Source organism: Dasypus novemcinctus, chromosome 19 (assembly GCF_030445035.2).
Source record: "Dasypus novemcinctus isolate mDasNov1 chromosome 19, mDasNov1.1.hap2, whole genome shotgun sequence".
Classification (NCBI taxonomy): domain Eukaryota; kingdom Metazoa; phylum Chordata; class Mammalia; order Cingulata; family Dasypodidae; genus Dasypus; species Dasypus novemcinctus.
This window is the reverse complement of record NC_080691.1, coordinates 77,278,863-77,300,770: the sequence shown is the minus strand read 5'-3', so window position 1 is coordinate 77,300,770 and position 21,908 is coordinate 77,278,863. Positions and strand designations below refer to the sequence as shown.

At 40.8% G+C, this 21,908-nt stretch overlaps 1 protein-coding gene across 1 annotated transcript; it reads left to right on the top strand.

Annotated features, from left to right (window-relative positions):
• Positions 1-4,462: 4,462 nt before the first annotated feature.
• LOC101433547 (vomeronasal type-2 receptor 116-like) lies at positions 4,463-14,509 on the top strand. The gene is made up of 4 exons (XM_058281058.2): positions 4,463-4,669; positions 9,980-10,207; positions 11,299-11,422; positions 13,596-14,509. Exons 1-4 carry the CDS (start codon positions 4,463-4,465, stop codon positions 14,507-14,509), a joined length of 1,473 nt encoding a protein of 490 aa, XP_058137041.2.
• The last annotated feature ends 7,399 nt before the right edge of the window (positions 14,510-21,908 follow it).

Genomic DNA, 21,908 nt, shown 5'->3' with positions numbered 1-21,908 from the left:
CCCAGAAACTGTTAGTTCTCTGAGCTCTTGTCTATGACCAGCTCGACGCAGGACACATTGAGCCATCCACCAGTCCGTACAACTCACCCGTCTTCATCATTCAGAAGAAGTCAGGCAATACCGGCTCCTCCACGACCTGCGTGAGATCAACAAGCACATCCACTCAATGTGCTCCCCCCAAACGGGGTGCCCCCACCCCACGGCTATACCTAGACACTGGTGCACCGCCACCATCGACATCAAGGACTGCTTCTTCTCCATTCCACTGCACCCAAAAGACTGTCCAAAATTCGCCTTCACACTCCTGTGCACCAATCACCAAGAAGTAGCTGAGCATTACCAATGGCGAGTCCTCCCGCAAAGGATGCGAAACAGCCCGGCCATCTGCCAGCTTTATGTCAATAAGGCAATTCAGCCATTAAAGAACTTTGCATACATTGTTCATTACATGGACGACCTTCTCGTGGCGCATGAAACCCCCGGAGGCCTCCAAGCCATCGTCACGGCATTACTGCGCCATCTCAACGACCTTGGCCTACAAGTCCAACAAGATAAGGTACACATGGAACTCCCCTTCACCTTTCTAGGCTTCAACATCCACAACACCATCACGCCTGCGGCCCCCCAACTGGCCATTCCGCAGAAGCTGTCTCTGACAGAGCTACAGCAAATCTGTGGGCACATCAATTGGCTCCGTTCGGCTCTCCTGATCACCACCGCTCAACTACAACCCCTCTTCACCCTCCTGCAAACCAACCAAGACCCTCTGCAGGCCGTAACAAAGAAAATCGCTATTACCTCGGCTGCGCAGGAGGCCATCCGAGCTGTCAATGATGCCCTGCAAGAATGCCAACTGCAGCGTCACGACCGCAACCGAGCCATCTTGGCACTGATCCTGCCTACCACGGGTACGCCCACCGGGCTCCTCTGGCAGAAGGGGCCCCTTCTCTGGCTCCATACCGCCAAAAGCAAGCTCAGAAAAATCGGCCCGCAAGTCACCCTCTGGATCTCCTTGGCCATTGACCTCATCCGGCAATGCACCCACACATATGGTACTCCCCCTGACACCACTGTGTGGCCACTTGATGCCAAGAAAACCACCACGCTGCTTCTGTCCAGTCCAGACATGCAAGTCCTTGCGGAACTCTTCCATGGCGAATTTGACAACCACTACCCCAGCCATCGGCTGCTTCAGGGCATCTCCCAGTTATCCTTCATCCCTCCGCCACACCACCCCTTCCTGTCTCGCCGCCCCTACCCACATGCCACCACCGCCTTCACTGATGCCTCCAAGCACAAGTTCGCAGCTGTCATCTACTCACCTGGTACGTCAGAGCCTCAAATACTCATCCACATCAACGTGAACTCTGTCCAGGTAGGAGAGCTCCAAGCCGTCATCCTAGCTCTCCGCGTCTGTCCCGACAGACCCCTCAACATCTTCACCAACAGCCTGTACACCTTGCAAGTCTGCCAAGTCTTGGCTTTCGCCACGTTTTTTCCTGCCAAAAGGCCTATCGACCAAGCCCTCCTAACTCTCCAGAGTCTCTTGGAAAACCACACGGTGCCCTGGTACATCGCCCATGTGAGGAGCCATTCTGGCCTTCCTGGACCTATCGCCGCCGGCAATAACCTCGCCGATCAAGCCGTCCAAGCCCTCCCAGCCTCAGTAGAGCGCTCGGGAGGCCGACCGCCCGCCCCTCCACCTGGCGACCTCCTCAACCAAGCCAAGCTACTCCACTCTCAATTTCACTTCTCTGCCAGGAGCCTTCACAAGTTGTTCCCGGAACTTTCCATCCAGGCCTGCAAGCACATGGTCAGATGCTGCCGAACCTGTGCACCCCTTCTGCCCCTTGGGCCACTACAGCTGCAAGTAGTTAATCCGCGCAGGCTACGCCCCAATGCCCAATGGCAAATGGACGTCACCCACGTGCCCCAGTTCAGCAGGCTCAAGTATCTCCATGTGGCCATCGACACCTTCTCCCACCTGTGCTATGCCGTTCCCCTCCCAGGAGTAACAGCCAAGCACTGCATTCAGGCCCTCAGACAAGCCATCCTCTTCATGGGAGTCCCATGGGACCTGAAAACCGACAATGGACCAGCATATCGCAGCGCTTCCTTCGCCGCGTTCCTGAGGCTATACAACATCACTCATCACTTTGGAATTCCGTTCAACCCCCAAGGTCAAGGCATGGTTGAACGCACTCATCTCTTCCTCAAGCATCTTATTCAAAAGGAAAGGAGCAACCATCCCCGCCACATACCTGGAGAAATTGTCACCTCTGCCTTAATCCACCACAACCTCCTCTGCTTTGATGAGGATGGCCTTTCCCCAGTACATGCTCATTGGGGCCCGTCCTACTGGCCCACACAGGCCCCCCTTGTTCAGTGGAAATACCCCAAGACTAACATCTGGTCAGGGCCTGCCCCCCTCCTTGCCAGGGAAGCGGTTTTGCTTGTGTCTTTCCAGATGACGCCGCCCAGCCCATCTGGATCCCAGGACGCCTCATCCGGCCCACCACTGCCGAACCGCCTGACCCAGAGAGAGAAACGTCGCCAGCGACACCTCACCCCTCGGATGGCCATGATGACCCTGAATGCCGAACCCGACCCTCTCTGCCAACAAGTTCTGCAGCTACTCCACCTAGCCCAAGCTGAAAGGGCCCGGCGGCTGCCACCACCCACCTTCACCCCCCCCAAGACAGGCTTCTCGAATGCGCTGCCTGGCGAGACCCCCCCCAATAAAATGAGCGCTGGCCCTTCCTCTTCCACCTTCTTCGGCGCTTAATAAAAGAAAAGGGGGAAATGTAGGGTGGCACCGTGTGGGAGCGTGGCGACAGCAAGGGTTGGCTCGTCTCCAGGCGCCGGTGCGAGTCGGACCCGGGTGGCGGGAACGGGCGTTAAGGCCCTCCGCTTGGGGTTCGGGCGTACTGCCCGCCCCTCTGCCCAGCTGCACCCGCTTCCCCCTCGGTGGCCTAACCCCGCCTCTCCCCCGAGGGCCACCGCTGCGCCATGACAGCCCCGCCTCGCTGCCGCCCAGAACCCTGGCTACCCCGTCTTCTGCCCGCAACCAGTGATGCACCCCTGCACGAACCTATCAGCCGTCTGCCGCCCCCCGGCCATGCCCCCTGCCCCTCCCCTGTCTTCGCCCTATATTAACCGCTGTACTTCCTGAATAAATCAGACTTGCGCACAGATCCTGGTCTCCTCGGTAGTCTTCCTACCGCGCGTCCTCCGCACCTTGCCGGCCCCGGGGCGCCTTCTCGGAAGGCCCCTCCGTGTGTTGCAGCCCTCCGCCCGAGCCCACACCGCCCCTGCAGCGGCCCTCCAGGCGAGCCCACACTGCGACAATAACCCTTTAAACCTACACCATAAATGTATGTCTACAGATGTAATGTGAAAAAAAATTTCACACGATCTGGGGAAATCAAAATAGTGAAAACAGACAAGGATCCCTGGAAAAAAAACGAATCACTGTTTGTGAAAATCTTTGTTCTGTTATAATTGATTAACAAGTAAGAATTTGACTTCAAAATATTTAAATTAACGTTGAAAGTGACAAACATGGAAAACTAATGAAAGAATTCCAACACATGTAGACTGTGGTTGATAAAATGAAAAACCTATACTATTCCAGTTGGAAATAAAAAATTTTCAATTTTATTTAAATAGACAAAAAATTACCTTTAGCTATTTGACTTAAAGATGAAATAAGCAAGTTCCAATTTAAAATGAGAAATAAAAGATTTTCTGCAGAGAAGTAAAACAAGGAATTGTGAATAAGAATTTCTTAAAGTGTCTGATCATAAGTTACAAAATCTGACTTTAGAGGTTGGTATTCCAAGATAATATCATTTAACACAACGGTCATTATGAGAATTGATATATCTATTAGTGAATAAAATAATTGAGAAAGGTGTTTATAAATTCCTCAGGGGAATATGGTGTCAGAGAGTAATTTTTTCAAATGTTTTAAGAACAATTTGACAGGAGCTATTTTAAACATGCCAGGGCACAGGACCTAAAAGGAAAGATTTGATCTGACTACCAGCTCTAGATGAAAAAAATTATCAATTAGGAGATTCTCCCATGTCTTTCAAACTGTTTCTGTGATAGTTTTGTGCACTTCTTAGAGAGGTCGAACAAAGAATATCTTGCAGTCTTGTCCATTCATTGATGCATTTCCCATTTATATGATCTAAGAAAACAAATCTCTCCAGTTGACTGCTAAATCATAGTGCTAAAGTATGCCTTATCCCTCTTGAAATGTCCTGCACAACTTTGTTGTTTGGACAGAATTTTTCCTTCAAGGGACGTTTTGGATTTGCTCTTGAACTACACAACTTTACCATTTTCCCTAATGCTGTCTGCTCTGCCTAGGCAGTACTGGAAGAATTATCAATATGTTCTGGCTTTTCTCTTTGCCTTCGAGGAAATCAACAAGGACCCCCTTCTTATCCCCAACATGTCCCTTGGTTTTGATCTATACAATGCTATGCCCAATAACGACAGGACCTTGGAGAGCACCCTGTTTTGGCTTACAGGCGGGAGCCAGTGTATCCCTAATTACAATTGCCAAAAACAAAGCAAATCTATGGCCGTTATTGCAGGCACAACATCAGCATTTTCAGCAGATTTTGGGACACTGCTGGAGCTCTACAAAATCCCACAGGTATGACTGCTGTGAGTTCTGGAGGGAGAAAATCTCATCTGTCTGCATGCCTTTCCCTCTCATCTGGTCAAAAAGGAAGTTTTATGCTGGGCATACATATGCCATGAAAGCTATAAACATATACTATGACTTTTCTGTGATTGTGGGATTAATAAGTGGGGTGAGTTGGAGGAAGGAAAGTGAAGTGGATATGTTAAAGTGTTAAGGCTCACACCAACATCATGCTTGGCGTCAATACATACATCCTACAGCAGAAGAGCATACTTACGGATGACCACTTACTAACCTGCACCTCTTAGGAAATTTCTACTCTATAGAGGACTATCACCTGAGGATATGACCTGTATCAGAGTGGGGCATGTTCTGAGACCTATGAGTGACTAGTATGCAGATATAGGGTCATGGTACACTTGTCTAACATGGAAAAATGCTAAAGTTTCAACCTTGTTCCAGTGCTCTGTAATATTGAGGATTGTTTAAGAATCATTTGGAACTGATTCATTGGAAATACAGTCTGTTTCATGTTACCTCCATAAATTCCTCATAGATAACCTATTTTGAGAGCTCTCCCAATGAAATTTCCATAAGCAACTCGCCATAACAGAGACTATTTTACATGGACGTGATCTAACACAATTAGGAATTAGGAATTCATATTTCCAAATATATTATCTACAGAAAATTGTTTCTCTGAAAAATTCTTTTTAGAAAGTATGAGAAAGGAGGTGATTATATTTAACAGGACAACTTATTTTATCCTATAGTTATAAGTTAAGCCCTACAATAGTTTAAGAAAAGAGAGACTGATTTCCTTTTCAAAGCTTACAGACAACAATGTTGGCAGGGAGGGAGAGGAACATCCATTTCAAAAGCCCCTTATTGAAAATGGGTAGACACAAGCATCTTGCTTGTATTCCATCTGAAACTAATGCTTCTTCACATGATGCCATGAGAGATGAAGAACATACTAAGATCTTATATTAAGATCTTATGCCTTCCAATCATTCCAAATGAAGATTGCCCTGCATATGATACCACTGGGTGGAATTAATCCAATATCTCTAGAAAAAGGAGGGAAGACTGGGAAAATATCATTTTTATGTCCCCATAATGATGAAAGAACTGTATAATGTTCTTTGATGTCTCTCTTTTCACCACATATTCCATTACCTCTACCTGTCACATAGTGAATTCTTTAAACTTCTTATCCCATTATAATCAGCTGTATCCTACTAAATGCAAACTTATAATATTTTATTTTGTTATTCAGGTCACATATGGTCCTTTTGACCCTTTCCTGAGTGATAAAGCAAAATTTGCCTCACTGTATCAAATGGCTCCCAAGGACAGCATTCTGGCTCATGGCATGATTTGGTTATTATTGCATTTTCGTTGGACTTGGGTGGTGCCATGTGTTTCTGATGCTATGAAAGGAGATTCTTTTCTTGGAATTTGAAAGCAGAGATGATAAAGAATGATATCTGTGTCGCCTTTATTAAAAAAATCCCTGCCACTATTAGAACATTTTTAACAAATGATCATATGTCTTTTTCCAAGAACAGCAATTCATCTGCCAATATACATATTATGTGGGGTGATATGCAGATACTCATGTTTCTGGGTTTATTAGGAGATTTTTATTTAACATCTACTAAGGTGTGACTTATGATATCACATTGGGATACTACAACATATGAGATGGACCATATGCTGCACTCTTTCCATGGAAGTCTCTCATTTTCCCCGCAGAAGAGGGAAATTCCTTGTTTCAAACACTTTCTCAAGACAGTCAATCCATCAAACTATCCAGAAGACTTTCATTTCAGCAAACTCTGGCTTGAGAGATTTGGTTGCTCACTTGAAAGATCACTATGTGGAACCCTTGGCAAGTGCCCACCAAATGCTTCCTTACAGGATATGGCAAGGAATATTGATATGATGACTATATCTGATTATAACTATTTCATTTATAATGCTGTATGTGCTGTGGCACATTCCATTCATGAAGCACTTTTGTTGAAAACAGAAATGATATCTACAGAAAACACAGACCAACCTCTGCTACATCCCTGGCAGGTAAATACCTTTCACCAATGGGGAATATATCCAGACATGAGGACAGGTGGAAGTATTTTCTTGTTATAGAAAATAATGATAATATTTTTTCACCAGGGAAACAGGAACAGGAAATGGAGTATTCTTTTTTTCAGAATATAGCTTTATCTTTAATTTTCATAGGGATTTGGAGAACTCTCTAAATGGGAGCTTTGAATTCAAATCATTTAAGTAGAAATTGTATGAGAAGATTTATTCTTTATATTCAATGAAAGCCTTTAAAATATCCAATAACAAGTTACCATAAAATATAAGGAGGCCAAAAAGTGCAGAAATTTATATTATTTTTTGGAATATATCAATTTTTCCATAATATAGAAGAATGGCAGAAAAATAGGGTTATTTTTCACTTTTTTATTTTCAGAGAAACATTAGATTACATAAATATTACATAAAAATATATGGGTTTCCCATATACCTTTTACTCTACCCCAAATTTCCTCCATTAACAAACTATTTCATTATTGTCATATGTTTGTTACAATTAATAAACACATATTGGAGCACTGTTACTAAACATGATCAATAGTTTACAATATAGTTTACACTTCATACCACACAATTTTATAGATTTTGACAAAAAGTACAATAGCCTGTATACATCATTGCAAAGTCAGTTGGGACAATTCCAATGTCCCAAAAATTTCCCATGTTACACCTAATCTTCCCTTTCACATACTCAGAACCTCTAGTGTCTACTACCTTTTTACGAATAATAGAAGTTCTTTCATTGCTAGAATAATACATCTATTTTTCTCCATAGTTGCATAACCCCCTTATGGTTGTTCATTCCTCAATTTTTTTAAGATTTATTTTTTATTTATTTCTCTGCCCTTCCCCTCCCATTGTCTGCTCTCTGTGTCCATTCGCTGTTGTTCTTCTGTGACTGCTTCTATCTGTATCAGCAGCACCAGTAATCTGTGTTTCTTTTTGTTGCATCATCTTAATGTGTCAGCTCTCCCAGTGTGCAGTGCCATTCTTGGGCAGGCCGCACTTTCTTTTGTGCTGGGCAGCTCTTCTTACAGGGTGCACTACTTGCACATGGGGCCCCCCTATGGGGGGACACCCCTTCATGGCACGGCACTCCTTGCGTGCATCAGCACTGCACATGGGCCAGCTTCACACGGGTCAAGGAAGCCTGGGGTTTGAACCGCAGTCCTCCCATGTGGTAGGCAGATGCCCTATCCATTGGGCAAAGTCTGCTTCCCATTCCTCAATATTGAGGAGTTTGAGATGTGGATGCCCATTCTGTTTCTGATTCAGAGGGAGCATAGATCCTTTGGGATAATCAATAAACAGAAATCCATATTAAACAACAGAAGAATAAAGACAAAGAATAAGGAAATGATGATGGGTCCAAATGAAGATGGAAAATTACAGAATAAAAAAAATTACAGAATAAAACAAGTGAATATACTAAATAAAACCCTTAAAATTGTGTTACAAATGCTCAAGGATATAAAGGAAACTAAGGGAAAGAACTGAAGGATATCAGATAAATAATGAATGATCAATATGAGAGTTTTAGTAAAAAGTTGGGAATTTTAATAAGGATACAAAGATAACTACTGAAATTCAGGCCCAGAATATTTGAAAGGATTCCAAGAGGGGTTCAAGAGTTAGACTGGAAGTGACAGAGGAAAGGAACAATGAACTTGATGTCAAACCCTTGAAATAATTCAAAATGAGGAGTAGACCTATGAAAGAATAATTAAGTGCAAAAATTGTCTAAAATACTTTTGGGGAACCTCCAAAAATATCAATGTATACATTATGGGAGATCCACTAGGAGAAGAAAGAGAGAAAGGGGTAAAACATAATATTTAAACAATAATGAAAGAACATCCAAATCTTGAAAATACATGAATATGCCCATCATAAAGCCCAAGGAAAACCAAAGATGATGAATTTGAACACCAATATATTTCATCACATATTTACCACACTATCAAATGCAAAGGAAAATGAGATAGTTGGAATAGTTGCAAGACATAAATCTAGTCTTATGAATTAGTTAGTTGCAATTAGAATGATTGGTGAATTATCATCAAAATTCTGGAAGGCAGGAAATGGATGTGTCTCAATGACAGTGCTCCCATCTACCATATGGAGGTCCAGTGTTCAATTCCGGATTCTTCCTGGTCGAAGGCAAGCTGGCCTTAGTGGAGAGCTGGCCCATATGGAATGCTGGCCCATATGGACAGCCAACAGAGCAAGTGGTGCAACAAAAAGAGAGTGGAGAGACAATAAGAGGTGTAGTAGATCAGCAAGCTGCAATGGCACAAGAGATTGAACGCCTCTCTTCCACTCTGGGAGGTCCCAGAATTAGTTTCTCATGTCTTTTAAGGAGAAGACAAGCAGACACAGAAGAAAACACAAAAACAGTCAGGGAGCACAAAAACAGTGAAGGGGTGAAACAACTAAGTAAAATAAATCTTTAAAGAAAAAGAGTAAGAGCAATTTTTTAAAATCATGGAGGCCAGAAGTTAGTGTGCAAAGTATTGAATGTGCCAGCCATGAATTTTCTATCTGATGAGACTTTAGAAATTTAGGGAAAGTGTTTCTTGGAAAATGGCATTGGAGTAGGTAGACAAAGCTCAGTGCTCTCAAACAAACCAAGAAGGAAGGGCAAAACACTCTCTGAAGTATCTACACTGGGGTTGTGCATATCAGGAGAGTGCTGTATATTATCCAGTAGGGAGAGGGATGGAGCGACAAAGAGGTCAAGTTAAATCTGTGAAAAAGTTACATCAACCCAAGGATACAGAGTAATTTAATAGATTAACGAAACATGGCACAGACACAAACACAAAATGGAATATTACGCAACCATAAAAAGTAGTAAAAGCTTGAAATATGCATAACATGGAAAATGCCTTCAGTAACTTAATAGGAGAAATGCAATAGAATGACTGGAACCCCAAGAAGCTTTTTTTTCAGGGTCACAACTAAGCCCATGCTAGCCATATCCTAAGATGCATCAAGATTTTATCAAATATTACTCCCATTGTTCTCACACAGAGTGGAAAAGTGTCTCGCCTAAATCCATGAAAGGATGAACACACGAACAAAGCTTAGTCTCTACCAAAAGGACTTCTTGAAAGGGGATAGACAAGAAGTTTTACTCCATGAATATGATTCTTCAATCTCTAATTTGAATCCACTTCCCATTTCAAAATTATGCTTTTCCTCTAGCTTCATCCACTTCTGAGGAGAATCCATTTTATAAACAGCACTGGTGACTATGTGTCCTTTGATAAGGAAAGAAACTTAATGGTGAACTATGATATCCTAAACACCATAAATTTTCCTGCTGGTCTTGCCCTCCTGATTAAAGTTGGGGAATTTGTCTCCAACATTTCACATGATGAAGGTTTGATCTCCAATGAAAAGATGATCGAGTGGCCTGTTGGATTCAAAGAGGTATGACACAATTTCAAGTTTGGGGTTATATATTGTACAGTTATCTCAACACACTCTTCATACTAGATTAAGTGTGCACCTCTTGATATCAGGAATAAATATATATTTTGAAGTCAATATCTTAACATCATACTCTGCAATCTCACTAATATTTTGAGAGATTGCCTTTAAAAGACCAGGTATAATCTATTATCTTTCATGTGGCTATAAATAACAATGCTGGATTTGAGTGAGTACATACTGCCTGTGTACATTAATTAATGTATCAATTTCCCTTTTCTCCCTATATGTCATAAGAAGAATACATCATGTATGGATGAATACTTCTTCATTATTAGAGGCATTATAAACAATAGTAGAATACACAAATAGACTATTACCTCATATCTGCTATTCACATTTTACTGTGGTCATTTCAATACCACTCAGTATGTTATTTCATTTGGCATAATATCTCAACTCATGGATCATGACTTTCATGAAGTCTTTCCAAAATTGAAAAAAAAGCACAGGGAAGTTTGCAGGTGATTTGTAAATCATAATTGACTCATTCCTTTAAATTGCTGTTAATTTTCTACAACTTGGTAGCATACTGGGACTCAAGAATCCAGAGTTGGATTAATCTCATTTTCATTGTTTGTCTCTGCCTGGTACATTTTTTATGCAATTCATTTTACTAATGAACTGACTTACGTTATTGTGTTCTCCTATCTAGAACCCAAAATTGTCTATTCAGCCACTTATAACCACATGGTAATAATATTCTTAGGCATACAAAGCCCTAGAATCACCATTACAATGAGCTTGTGTTGAAATCCTCTTTCATCATCTGGTTAAATTAAAGGAGAGTGACACCAAGTTGATGTTACCAATGATATGGGAAATAAGAGTGTTCAGATACTATAGTAAGTTGCTTGTATACATCTATACAATTAATGTCCAGGTAATATCAAGTTAGAGATTGATGTGAAACTTGGTTATGAAATAGATGAGAAATTGTGTTCCCTTGTTAAGAGATAAGCATAAATATTCTCTCATGGTTAGTAATAATGTACAGTATTATGATCAATAATACTCTCTTTCTTCCTCAGACTCCTCAGTCGGTATGTAGCCAGAGTTGCCATTCAGGATTCAGGAAACTTCCACAGGAAGGACGGCCAGTGTGTTGCTTTACTTGTGTTTTATGCACAGAGGGAGACATTTTCAATCAGACAGGTATGAAAATATGTAACCACCATATAATAATACCTAACAATTACTCAATATAAAGGAAACAAAATAAATTTTCCACAGGGTCCTAAAACACCGTTGTTCTCAATATATGCAATCACTTTCCCTTTGAATAGATCCACATTATAATCATCAGGGTTACCCATGTTGGTTAAGTTCTCTTATGGCTCTGCTCATTCTCTCAGGCTTAACTGTGGCATTGACTTGAATGACTATTTTTTCTTTACTATTCACTGATGTGTAATACAGCCTTAGTCTATGAGGTCATTGTGGAGCTTCCTAAAATCTATGAAATTAGTACCATCTGGGTACCTGGAAGTACCTTGAAGATTTTAGTCATGAAATTATTTATGTGATGATAAGCACTGAGCTGGTCCAAATACATACTTGGAAGTATTTTATTGCCTTATATATCCTGTCTTGAAAAAAGTGAAATGTACTTCTAATAAATCTGTGTATCAATTTTTAAATAAATGTTTAATTATGTAAACAATGAAATTAGCACTCAGGAAGTTTATAATATAACACAGAGAAAGAATATATATATATACACACACACATACACAGGTACATATATGTACGTATTTGAAGTGCAGTCAGAAGATCCTAATTAAAGTTATAAAAAGTTATATCTTTGAACACTGAAATGTGGTTGCCACATATACATGCATATCAAATATAAACTATATAGGAGATATAAATATTAAACATGTATTTTGAAAGAGGTAAGAAAAATGAAATGGTTAATTAACAACTGTATTTTTAAATATAAAGTTAAATATTGTAATCACTTGAATTTATCCATAAATATTACACAATTCCAACAACAAAATACCACCCATAGTAACATTAAGAACCATATCATTTCAATCACTTGAGATGGAAAGAATAGATATTTTCAGACATGAACAAACTAAAATCAAATACTTCCTAGTCTCATAAAGATTCACAATAACAAATAAGGATGTAAACAAAGAAGGAGAAATAGGGGGGAAAAAACAACAACGTAGGACTCACTAATCAACATACACATGCTTGTGTGTGCAGAGCATATCTCTCAAAGAACATTGTTAGAATGCAAAGGCAGTCATTGAATCTAAGAAAAAATAATGAGTATCTGATGAACACAGTTGTGAAAAAGAATGAACTGTTTTATATTTTTGTGCTATTGCATGAATATCTCCTCTACAATATAAATGTAGACATTTAAGTCAGGAGTCAACAAAATGTAGATTATTTTGTAATAAAAGATTATTGGCACACAGACATGATCAATCATTCATATATTGATTATGGCTGCAATATCCATAATGTCTGCATGACAGCAACAGAATTGAATAGTTGAATAGAGAAACTATTACCTGCATAGTGACCAAATGCATGCTAACGATTGTTTAAAGTATTTATACCTAAAATTTTGTTCCTAAAATTACCCCCAAAAAATTACCAAATATTGCATTGAGAATTAAATGAATCAAAATTTAAAAATTAAACCTCATCATGCTACAATATGAAAAAAAAATCGAATTCCCCCAGAAATAAATTTATAATAGTAATACACTTCCAATAAGAATCCAAAATTTAACCTGGAAAAAATAACTGGGAAAAGAAAATCTGTAAAAGTAGTAAAATAAAAAATAAAATTTTGAATTTGCAAAATGATTTTCTCTAACATATATTAAGATACATACAATTAAAACACAGTAATCAGTAGAAATTAGGAGAGTGATAAAAGTTAGGATGTCTGAGAGAAATATTTAAATCTCCCTTTTCTCACTCAATCAGATCGTGAAAATAGAATTCTAGCTCTGATTGTCTTGTGCCAATATTATAAAACAATAACATAAAGATTTTACCATAAGGTAGGCACTGTAGACAGTGAAATGAGGGGAAGACAGCCATGTCTTTGGTCACATCACTAAGCTGCCTGATGAGCCAATCTACATCACTAAGTGCTGATGACTCATTTTTATATAGATCTCTCCTTCCTACAGATGAATGAATTCTTCTCGGGTCAGGAATAGAGAATTTTTAGGTTTGTTTTTTTTTTTTTTTTTGTCAGGGTATTCACCAAGGGATCAGTACACAACTTGAAAGCAGAGAGACTATTTTTAAACGTGGAAATTTGTGACACTGAAACAGTTTTTTTTTTCCTTAGATGCAGAGCACTGTGAGCAATGCCCAGCTAAAGAATATCCAAACCCTGAGAGAAATCGTTGTCTCTCAAAGAAGGTGACCTTCCTATCCTTTCAGGATTCATTGGGTGTTCCTTTAGCTTGCACAGCTCTTTGTTTCTCTCTTGTCACTACTGCAGTTTTGTGGGTCTTTGTGAAGCATAGAGACACCCCCACTGTGAGGGCGAATAACCGCTCTCTCAGCTACATCCTGCTTGTCTCCCTTTTCCTGTGCTTCCTTTGCTCCTTACTCTTCATTGGCTGTCCCAACACAGCCACCTGCATTCTTCGTCAGGTGACCTTTGCAGTTGTGTTCACTGTGGCTGTTTCCACTGTACTGGCTAAAACCATCACCGTGATTCTGGCATTCAATGCCATGAAATCCCGAAGAACATTGAGATGGCTGCTGGCATCAGGGGTTTCTAATTCTGTCATTCCTGTCTGCACCTTGATCCAAGTGATTATCTGTGGAATCTGGCTGGGAACTTCTCCTCCCTTCATTGACATAGACATACACTCTGAGCCCAGAAGCATCATCAGTGAGTGCAACAAGGGATCTGTCACTGCCTTCTACTGTGTCCTGGGCTGCCTGGGCTCATTGGCCCTGGGGAGCTTCACGTTAGCTTTTCTGGCCAGGAACCTCCCTGACACCTTCAATGAAGCCAAGTTCTTGACCTTTAGCATGCTGGTGTTTTGTAGTGTCTGGGTCACCTTCCTCCCTGTCTACCACGGCACCAAGGGAAAGGTCATGGTGGCTGTGGAAATTTTTTCTATCTTGGCTTCCAGTGCTGGATTACTAGGGTGCATCTTTGCCCCCAAGTGCTATATTATTCTGATAAGACCTGATAAGAACTCTTTGAAACATTTAAGGAGTAAAATAAATTCCAGAAGAAAATAGGGCATTGTAAGATTTATCTCATAAGTCTCTTTTACATTTTCAGTCTTTTGAACAACAAACGTCTCTGAATTTTGTATCCAGATATTACAAAATAATAGAAGCTGCTTTTAATCTTTATTTAACACAAGTATCCTGGTCATCATTAAGTGTTCATATATACAACTACATTTCGACATCAAGACCAACAATATGAGTTTATCTCAGATAAATGGCTATCCCAAAATATTTGCTGGAAAATTTTTCTATATTTTTTATCAGCTGCTGAAGTTTGAAATCATAGTTTTCATAAATCTAAGTTATATTTGCTTGCTTTCCTGTTTTCTTAATGCTTTAGAACATTTTCATTATTTTAATTTAAGGTTTATGAAAGATTTGAATTTTTTTTCATGTTTGTAGGTGGTGATTCATCAATGTTAATGCTCTACTAATAACTAATTCCAGGGTGTTCTCACTTTTACTGGCCTCAATTCCAGACTTTGAAAATGTTTATTTTATTAAATTTCTAAAATTTACCCTCTAGCTACAGTTCCTAGAAATGACTATTTCATGGATTTTTGTATCCCAGCATATATCATATAAGGTGAATAATTGTGTTTTTATCATTCTGACACTTGTGTATTTCATCCATTACAATATTTTCAAGGTTCATGTATATTTAGCATGCATAAGAAATTTATTCATTTTATAGCTGAATAATATTCCATTGTAACTCAATTTTATCCTTTCATTTGCTGTGAACACTTGAATTGTTACCACTTTTGGCTTATGTGTATAACGCTGTTATGAACACTGGAATACAAGTTTCGCTTTGAGTCCCTGATTTTCATTGTTTTCGGTATATACCAATGAGTGGGTGATGTAGTATAAGACAATTATTATTAAGAATTGTGAATTCATAAGCATTCTAATCAACACTCTCTGCTGTTTTAACTTAGAATTATGAATGATTAACTTCTCCTTTGTCCTTTGCAATGATATAACACTGCTATGCAGGCAAACCTATCAGGCATTACCCAAAGACAAATGTTTAAATGGAGCAAATTACCATATGTGATATTTAAACTTCCTGTTTGTACCCCTGTAAAACTAAAAGATAAAAACCTTTACGTTCCTGTTTAGTGTACCATAAATAGAATAGAACAAACACCACTTAAGACACCACATTTATCCTGTAATGGGCTGACCACCCCCAAACTGATGGATTCAGTTACTTTTGCTGAGGCAATCCTCATGATGTGCAAGACACACTGGATTTCTGATGTTCAGAACTTAAAAGGGATATTCCCCAATCTGCCATTTGCAGCTTCACCCAGGAGGGGTCACTCTGCCTGGGGCCACTATACCAGTCAGGACTTGTATGCAAAGGAGTCCCCAGGCAAGTGAGAGTTCAGATGTTGAGTTTCCCACTGATTTGCTGAGTGGCTGTTTATAATTTCATTCTTTCCTATGTCTTTAATTGATTATTTTCTTTTGTGATTCCTCAATTGTCACAACCATTTGATATAACCACAAAATCATCTCACTGAATAAAACTGCCTTTGCAGAGCATTTAGAGTTTTTGCCTCTTTCTTAGCTAAACATGTAATAAAAGTGCCTTTGTAAAACATTTAGAGTTTCTGCCTCTTCTTCCTTAGCAGAGCTGTGGGATTGCTAAACCATATGGGTATTCTGTCATCAACTTTTGTTGGAACAACCCACCAAACATGTGCAAGGGTGGCAATTTTTCCTACTGGTCTCTACCACTGGTTATTTCTTAATTTTAATAAAAGTCATCTTTGTTGTGAATAGGTATCTCACTGGGTTTTGGAATACATTTACCTAGGGGCTAATAAAGGCGAGCCTCTTTTTATGGGTGTGCTGACTATATGTATATCTAATTTGAAGAAACATCTTTTGAATCACTTTCCCATTATTTTATTAAACTCAGTTGTTCATCTTTATATTATTCAGTGGCAGGATTTATTTAATGTTCTTGATATTGAGCCCTTAACAAATTTATAATTTGGATTTGTTTTCTGCCATTATGCAAATTGTCTTTTCCCTTTCTTCATGAGACCCTGTATTAGTCAGCCAAAGGGGTGCTGATGCAAAATACCAGAAACCCATTGGCTTTCACTAAGGGTATTTATTTGGGGCATGAGTTTACAAATACCAGGCCATACAGCAAAGGTTACTTCCCTCACCAAAGTCTATTCCCACGTGCTGGATCAAGATGGCTGCCAACATCTGTCAGGTCTCATGCTTCCTGGGTTCCTCTCTTTCCAGGGCTTGCTCCTTTCCATGCTCAGGGATTCTCTCTTTCTGGGGCTTGCTTCTCTTTACTCTGTGTGCTTACTTCCTGGGGCTTCAACTTAAGAATTCGGCATCACTTCCAACACCAAAACTCCAACATTAAAACACTCCAACTCTGTCTTTTGTCATGCCTTTTGTCTGTGAGTCCCCACCTACCGAGGGACAAGGACTCAATACCCTACTGACAAGACCCAATCAAAGCCTTAATCATAATTTAATCACACCCAGGTACAGACCAGTTTATAAACATAATCCAATATGTATTTTTAGTATTCCTGACTATTCAAACTGCTACACTCCACACTCTGCATTCCAAAAAGTCATTAAAATATTCAAGAAAACCATAAATCAGTAACAATGCAAGTACTAAATCATATCACAATCAATTTAAAGAAATACAGTTTGTCTTGGAGCAAAGTCCCATCTGCTATGGAACTCTTAAACTTAAAAAACCATTTATCTCCTTCCAATGCACAAATGGACAGGCAATGGATAAACATTTTCAATATAATAAGGAGAAATTGGGGCAGCAATATGAGCTACGGTTTCTCTACAGTTCAATAAACCTGCAGGGCATCCTCAATTTGATTTCAAAGTCTGAGAGTCCTTCTTAATATGATGATTTCTTCTACTTGGTGATTTATGGGAACCCACCCTTTTCCCATTCTTGCCCAATGGCCACTTTCTTGGTTCCACCCTCATCAAGCATCTGGCCACATTTTACCCAAATTTTGGGTTAGAATCTTAGGCCCTCCTCATACTGTTATGTGAGGACAACATCCTCCCTCACCTTTGGCATAAAGCTCAATCCTTCAGAGCAGTGAGTTGACCAACTAGCCTTCCTTAATCCATGGGGGACAGGTGCACCCCTCTCAGCCCAAATCCTTGAAGAATGTGCACCACCCTCTCTGTACTCTAGGGTGGCAAAACTCTTCCTGAACATCAGATGGGAACACACACTCTTCTTCAACAGCTGGGCAAACTCACCCTCTCTGTACACATGGGTGGGTTTCCTCTCTTGGTCCAAGGCGATGCATTAATTCCAGATCTCAGCTTCCATGGTTTTCCTCTTAAAGCTGTTTCTCCTTCAGTCTCTCATTTCCATGTCCCTTTTAGTCCAAGTTGACAGTGGTTTTGTATGTGGAACTCTCTCAAAAAGCCTGCTGGTCCAGGATGCAGGAAGCAGGTATACAAGTCATCAGACAGTGAGACCTTCCACAAGTCCTTCTTAGACAACTGCATCTTCAATCCCAATCTACAAGTTCCAAGTTCAGTCAGATCTTCAAATGGGCCACCCTCATCCAGGAGTTTGACCTCCAGAGGACTGGAAATTCCAGAATCAGCCTCTGCCCTCCTCATGCCCGACAGTTCAGTCCCCAGCACATCTCTCTCATCTGACATTCTGCCATAAGCTGCAAGGAGAAGCCAAGCCACAGTCTCCAGGCCTCCCTTGGAAATTTCCTCAGCAAAATGCCCAGGCTAGCCACGCTGCATTCTGTCTTCCATAAATCCCCAGGAATCAACCCTACCAAGCTCTCTGATATTTCAAAACTCAGATCATCCCTCCTTCAGTTGCCAATAATAGTTTCATTATTTATTTCTAAGGCATCATAAAAGGTCTCTTTAACATCCATACTGCTATCAAGAGTCTCTTCAAAGCATTGTAGGACTTTTCTTCCAAGCATCTCATAATTCCTCCAAAAAAATACCCCTTACCATTTATGAAACCATTCCAGCATTCTGGTAATTGCAAAAGCACTACCCCACACCTGGTACCAAATCTGTATTATTCAGCCAAAGAGGTGTTGATGCAAAATACTAGAAGACCATTGGCTTTCATAAAGTGCATTTATTTGGGGCAGGAGTTTACAGATTCCAGGCCATAAAGCATGGGTTACTTCCCTCAAAAAAGTCTGTTTCAAAATGCTATAGCAAGATGGCTGCCAACATCTGTCAGGGCTCAAGCTTCCTGGGTTCCCCTCTTCCCAGGGCTTGCTTCTTTTCAAGCTCGAGGTTTCCTTTCTTCCTGGGTTTCCTTCTCTTTCTTCTGTATACTTACTTCCAGGGGCTCCAGTTTAAGACTTCAGCATCAAACTCCAACATCAAAACTCCAAAAGTAAAACCTCTAACTCTTTCCTTTGCCATGCCTTTTAACTGTGAGTCCCCACCCACCAAGTGGCAGGGACTCAGCACTCTTCTGATGTGGCCCAATCAAAGCCCTAATCATAAATTAATCACAACCAGATACAGACAAGTTTACAAATAAAATCCAATATGTGGGAAGTGGACTTGGCCCAGTGGTTAGGGCATTCATCTACCACATATGAGGTCCGTGGTTCAAACCCGGGGCCTCCGTGACCTGTGTGGAGCTGGCCCACATGCAGTGCTGATGCACATAAGGAGTGCCATGCCACAGAGGGGTGTCCCCGCATAGGGAAACCCAACGCTCAAGGAGTGCACCCTGTAAGGAGAGCCGGGCAGTGTGAAAGAAAGTTCAGCCTGCCCAGGAATGGCACCTCACACATGGAGAGCTAACACAACAAGGTGACGCAACAAAAAGAAACACAGATTCCCGTGCCACTGACAACAACAGAAGCAGACAAAGAAGAACACACAGCAAACAGACAAAGAGAACAGACAACTGGGGTGGGGGGGAGGGGGAGAGAAATTTTAAAAATCCAATATGTATTTTTGAATTCTTAACTATATCAAACTGCTATAGATCCTTTGATGAACAAAAGTTTTTAATGTGGTGAATTTCAATTTTTCTATTACTTCTTTAGTTGCTCATGCTTTTGACATCATATCAAAGAATTCATCAATTGGTCCAAGTTCATGATGTTTACCAACAAGTTTCCTATAGGCAATTTATGGTTGCAGTCATTATATTTAGGACCATGTTCCATTTGATTAAATATTTGTATATGATGTGATAAAGGGGCTAATTTCATTTTTACTTGAAGGAAATCTGGTTTACTAACAACATTTGTTTAGGAGTAATATATTCCCCAATCTATGCTCTTAGCACCCTTCCCAAATATCAATAAGTGTGTTATTTCTGGACACTCAGTTTTATCAAAATGGCCTCTCTCTATACTTATCTTTATGTCAATTCCAAACTTATTTGAATACACTATGCTTGGATGAAACCAAATATATAGCCTGGAGCTAATCATTCATGCATTGTCCACCAAAATTTGATGATAATAATACAATCCACAAGCAGAACTAAATGTAGAAAATACTCAGAAACAATTCCATTATAAGAATTTTTCCTTACACCTGTAAGAATCACAGGTCAATTATTATATGGGAACAATGCTAAAAGTGCATCTAAAAATTCTTGGACCTGATGCTCACATAAAAATAGCAAAAATGCTAAACATATTTAAAAATAAAATAATACCAAACACTTATGTGCTACTTCCTAGATTCTAGAACCTTTTCTGAATGCATTATATATTTTTACAAATGTAGACCTCAAAAATTTGTTTATAAGGTATTTTTTCTCAAAAATTTTCAAGTAGCACATTATATGTTGTAATTTTCTTCCATTTCTTTTTCTTGGAAGATTATGATGGTACTATTTCCCTAACTTTCCCATTGACTCATTGAACTGCAATTATGTTCTAATTAATTCTGTTCCTTAATACAGACAAAACATATTTGCTAAAATGGATAGTCATATCTGATATACTTCAATACATTGAGAATCCTTCCCTGAGGTGCATGCATAAAAACTAGATAACTCAGTAGCCACTCAGGATGTCTTGAAAGAACATTGTCTTAACCAGATAAGATAAAAATCCAGTAAACATATTCTGGAATGTATCAAAATCTTGAGCTCTTAGAGCAAACAACTGGTCCAAAATCTATGGAAGAAAAAGAGAAAAATTTTGGTTTACTGGGGCAAAATATGACCGGTCTCCCATAAGAAAAGTTCCATTTCGGTGACTAGCATATTGTTGGAGAAGAGGTTGTACAAGAGAGACACAATGATACCCCAAGGAAAGTGCATCACCTTACAGACTTTTCTCCATAAATCCTACCAGACATTCACAGAAAAGAAAGGAGGAATCCTACAAAATTCCCCTCAGGGTGCAGTACTGAGAGAAGGGAGCAAAAAATCTAAGTGGCTATGTCCCATGCAGAACCTCACAACAGTTTCTGCATCTCACAGCAGCACATACTACTTATCTGCATTCAAGTGTAAATCTATGGGAACTGATGGATCACCATGGCAGATAGAAAGCAGGTGCACACACATATGTGGATCCCTAAACCGGATTCCCTAGAGCAGCTGGCTGAATACACATAGTATGGGAACCTTGAGTTTGGTCCTAAATTAGTGTTTTATAATTCCTCCTTTCTGTAGGGTGAGCTGCTTTGGACAGTACTTATGGCTATGTAGATTTATGTAGGGTATAGGTGCCATAGTATTTATCCATCTCCCATTGATGAGCTTTTGTTTAATTTTCACAATGGAAGGTTGCGGTCACCCCTCGGGCTGAAGTGTGGTTTGCTGGCCTGGCAGGGGAGCGGCCGCGGTAGGCCTAATTCCGCTGCCCCCATAATAGGGTGGTTGGTCGGGCCCACCGCCACCCCTGAAGGAAGCTCGGCATGGGCGCAGAGTGCCCTTGGGTCTCCCCTTCTTGGCAGCCATGCTTCCGCGGCCACCCCTCCTCCCAGATGGCGCCACCCGATGCCTTGTGGGGCGGCACCCTTCTTCTTCCTTCTCCCTGCGCAGGCGCAGGGCAGAAAATTCCAGTCTGCCCTTTTCCCCTCCCCCGGCAGCAGCAACAGCCAAGCGTGGGCGGAGAAATCCAGTCTACCCTTTTCCCCTCCCCCGACAGCAGCAACAGCCAGGTGTGGGCGGAAAAATCCAGTCTGCCCTTTTCCCTTCCCCAGACAGCAGCAACAGCCAGGCGTGGGCGGAAAAATCCAGTCTGCCCTCCACCCCAGCAATAGCAGCCACCAATCCCTAAACCCTGCCCCTTCCCCCAGCAACAGCGACAGCCAATCCCTAACCACCACCCCTCCCCCATCCAGTACCGCCCACTGACCTTTCGCCGGCAACCAATCAGAACAGGGCGTGGCTTCAACCAAT

Bases quoted from the DNA above. Each gene is read 5' to 3' on its own strand.
- LOC101433547 (XM_058281058.2), top strand. From the start codon at position 4,463: ATGTCCCTTGGTTTTGATCTATACAATGCTATGCCCAATAACGACAGG. The intron at 4,670-9,979 runs GTATGACTGCTG...CTTTTCCTCTAG, and splicing joins AGCTCTACAAAATCCCACAG to CTTCATCCACTTCTGAGGAG. The intron at 10,208-11,298 runs GTATGACACAAT...TTTCTTCCTCAG, and splicing joins GGCCTGTTGGATTCAAAGAG to ACTCCTCAGTCGGTATGTAG.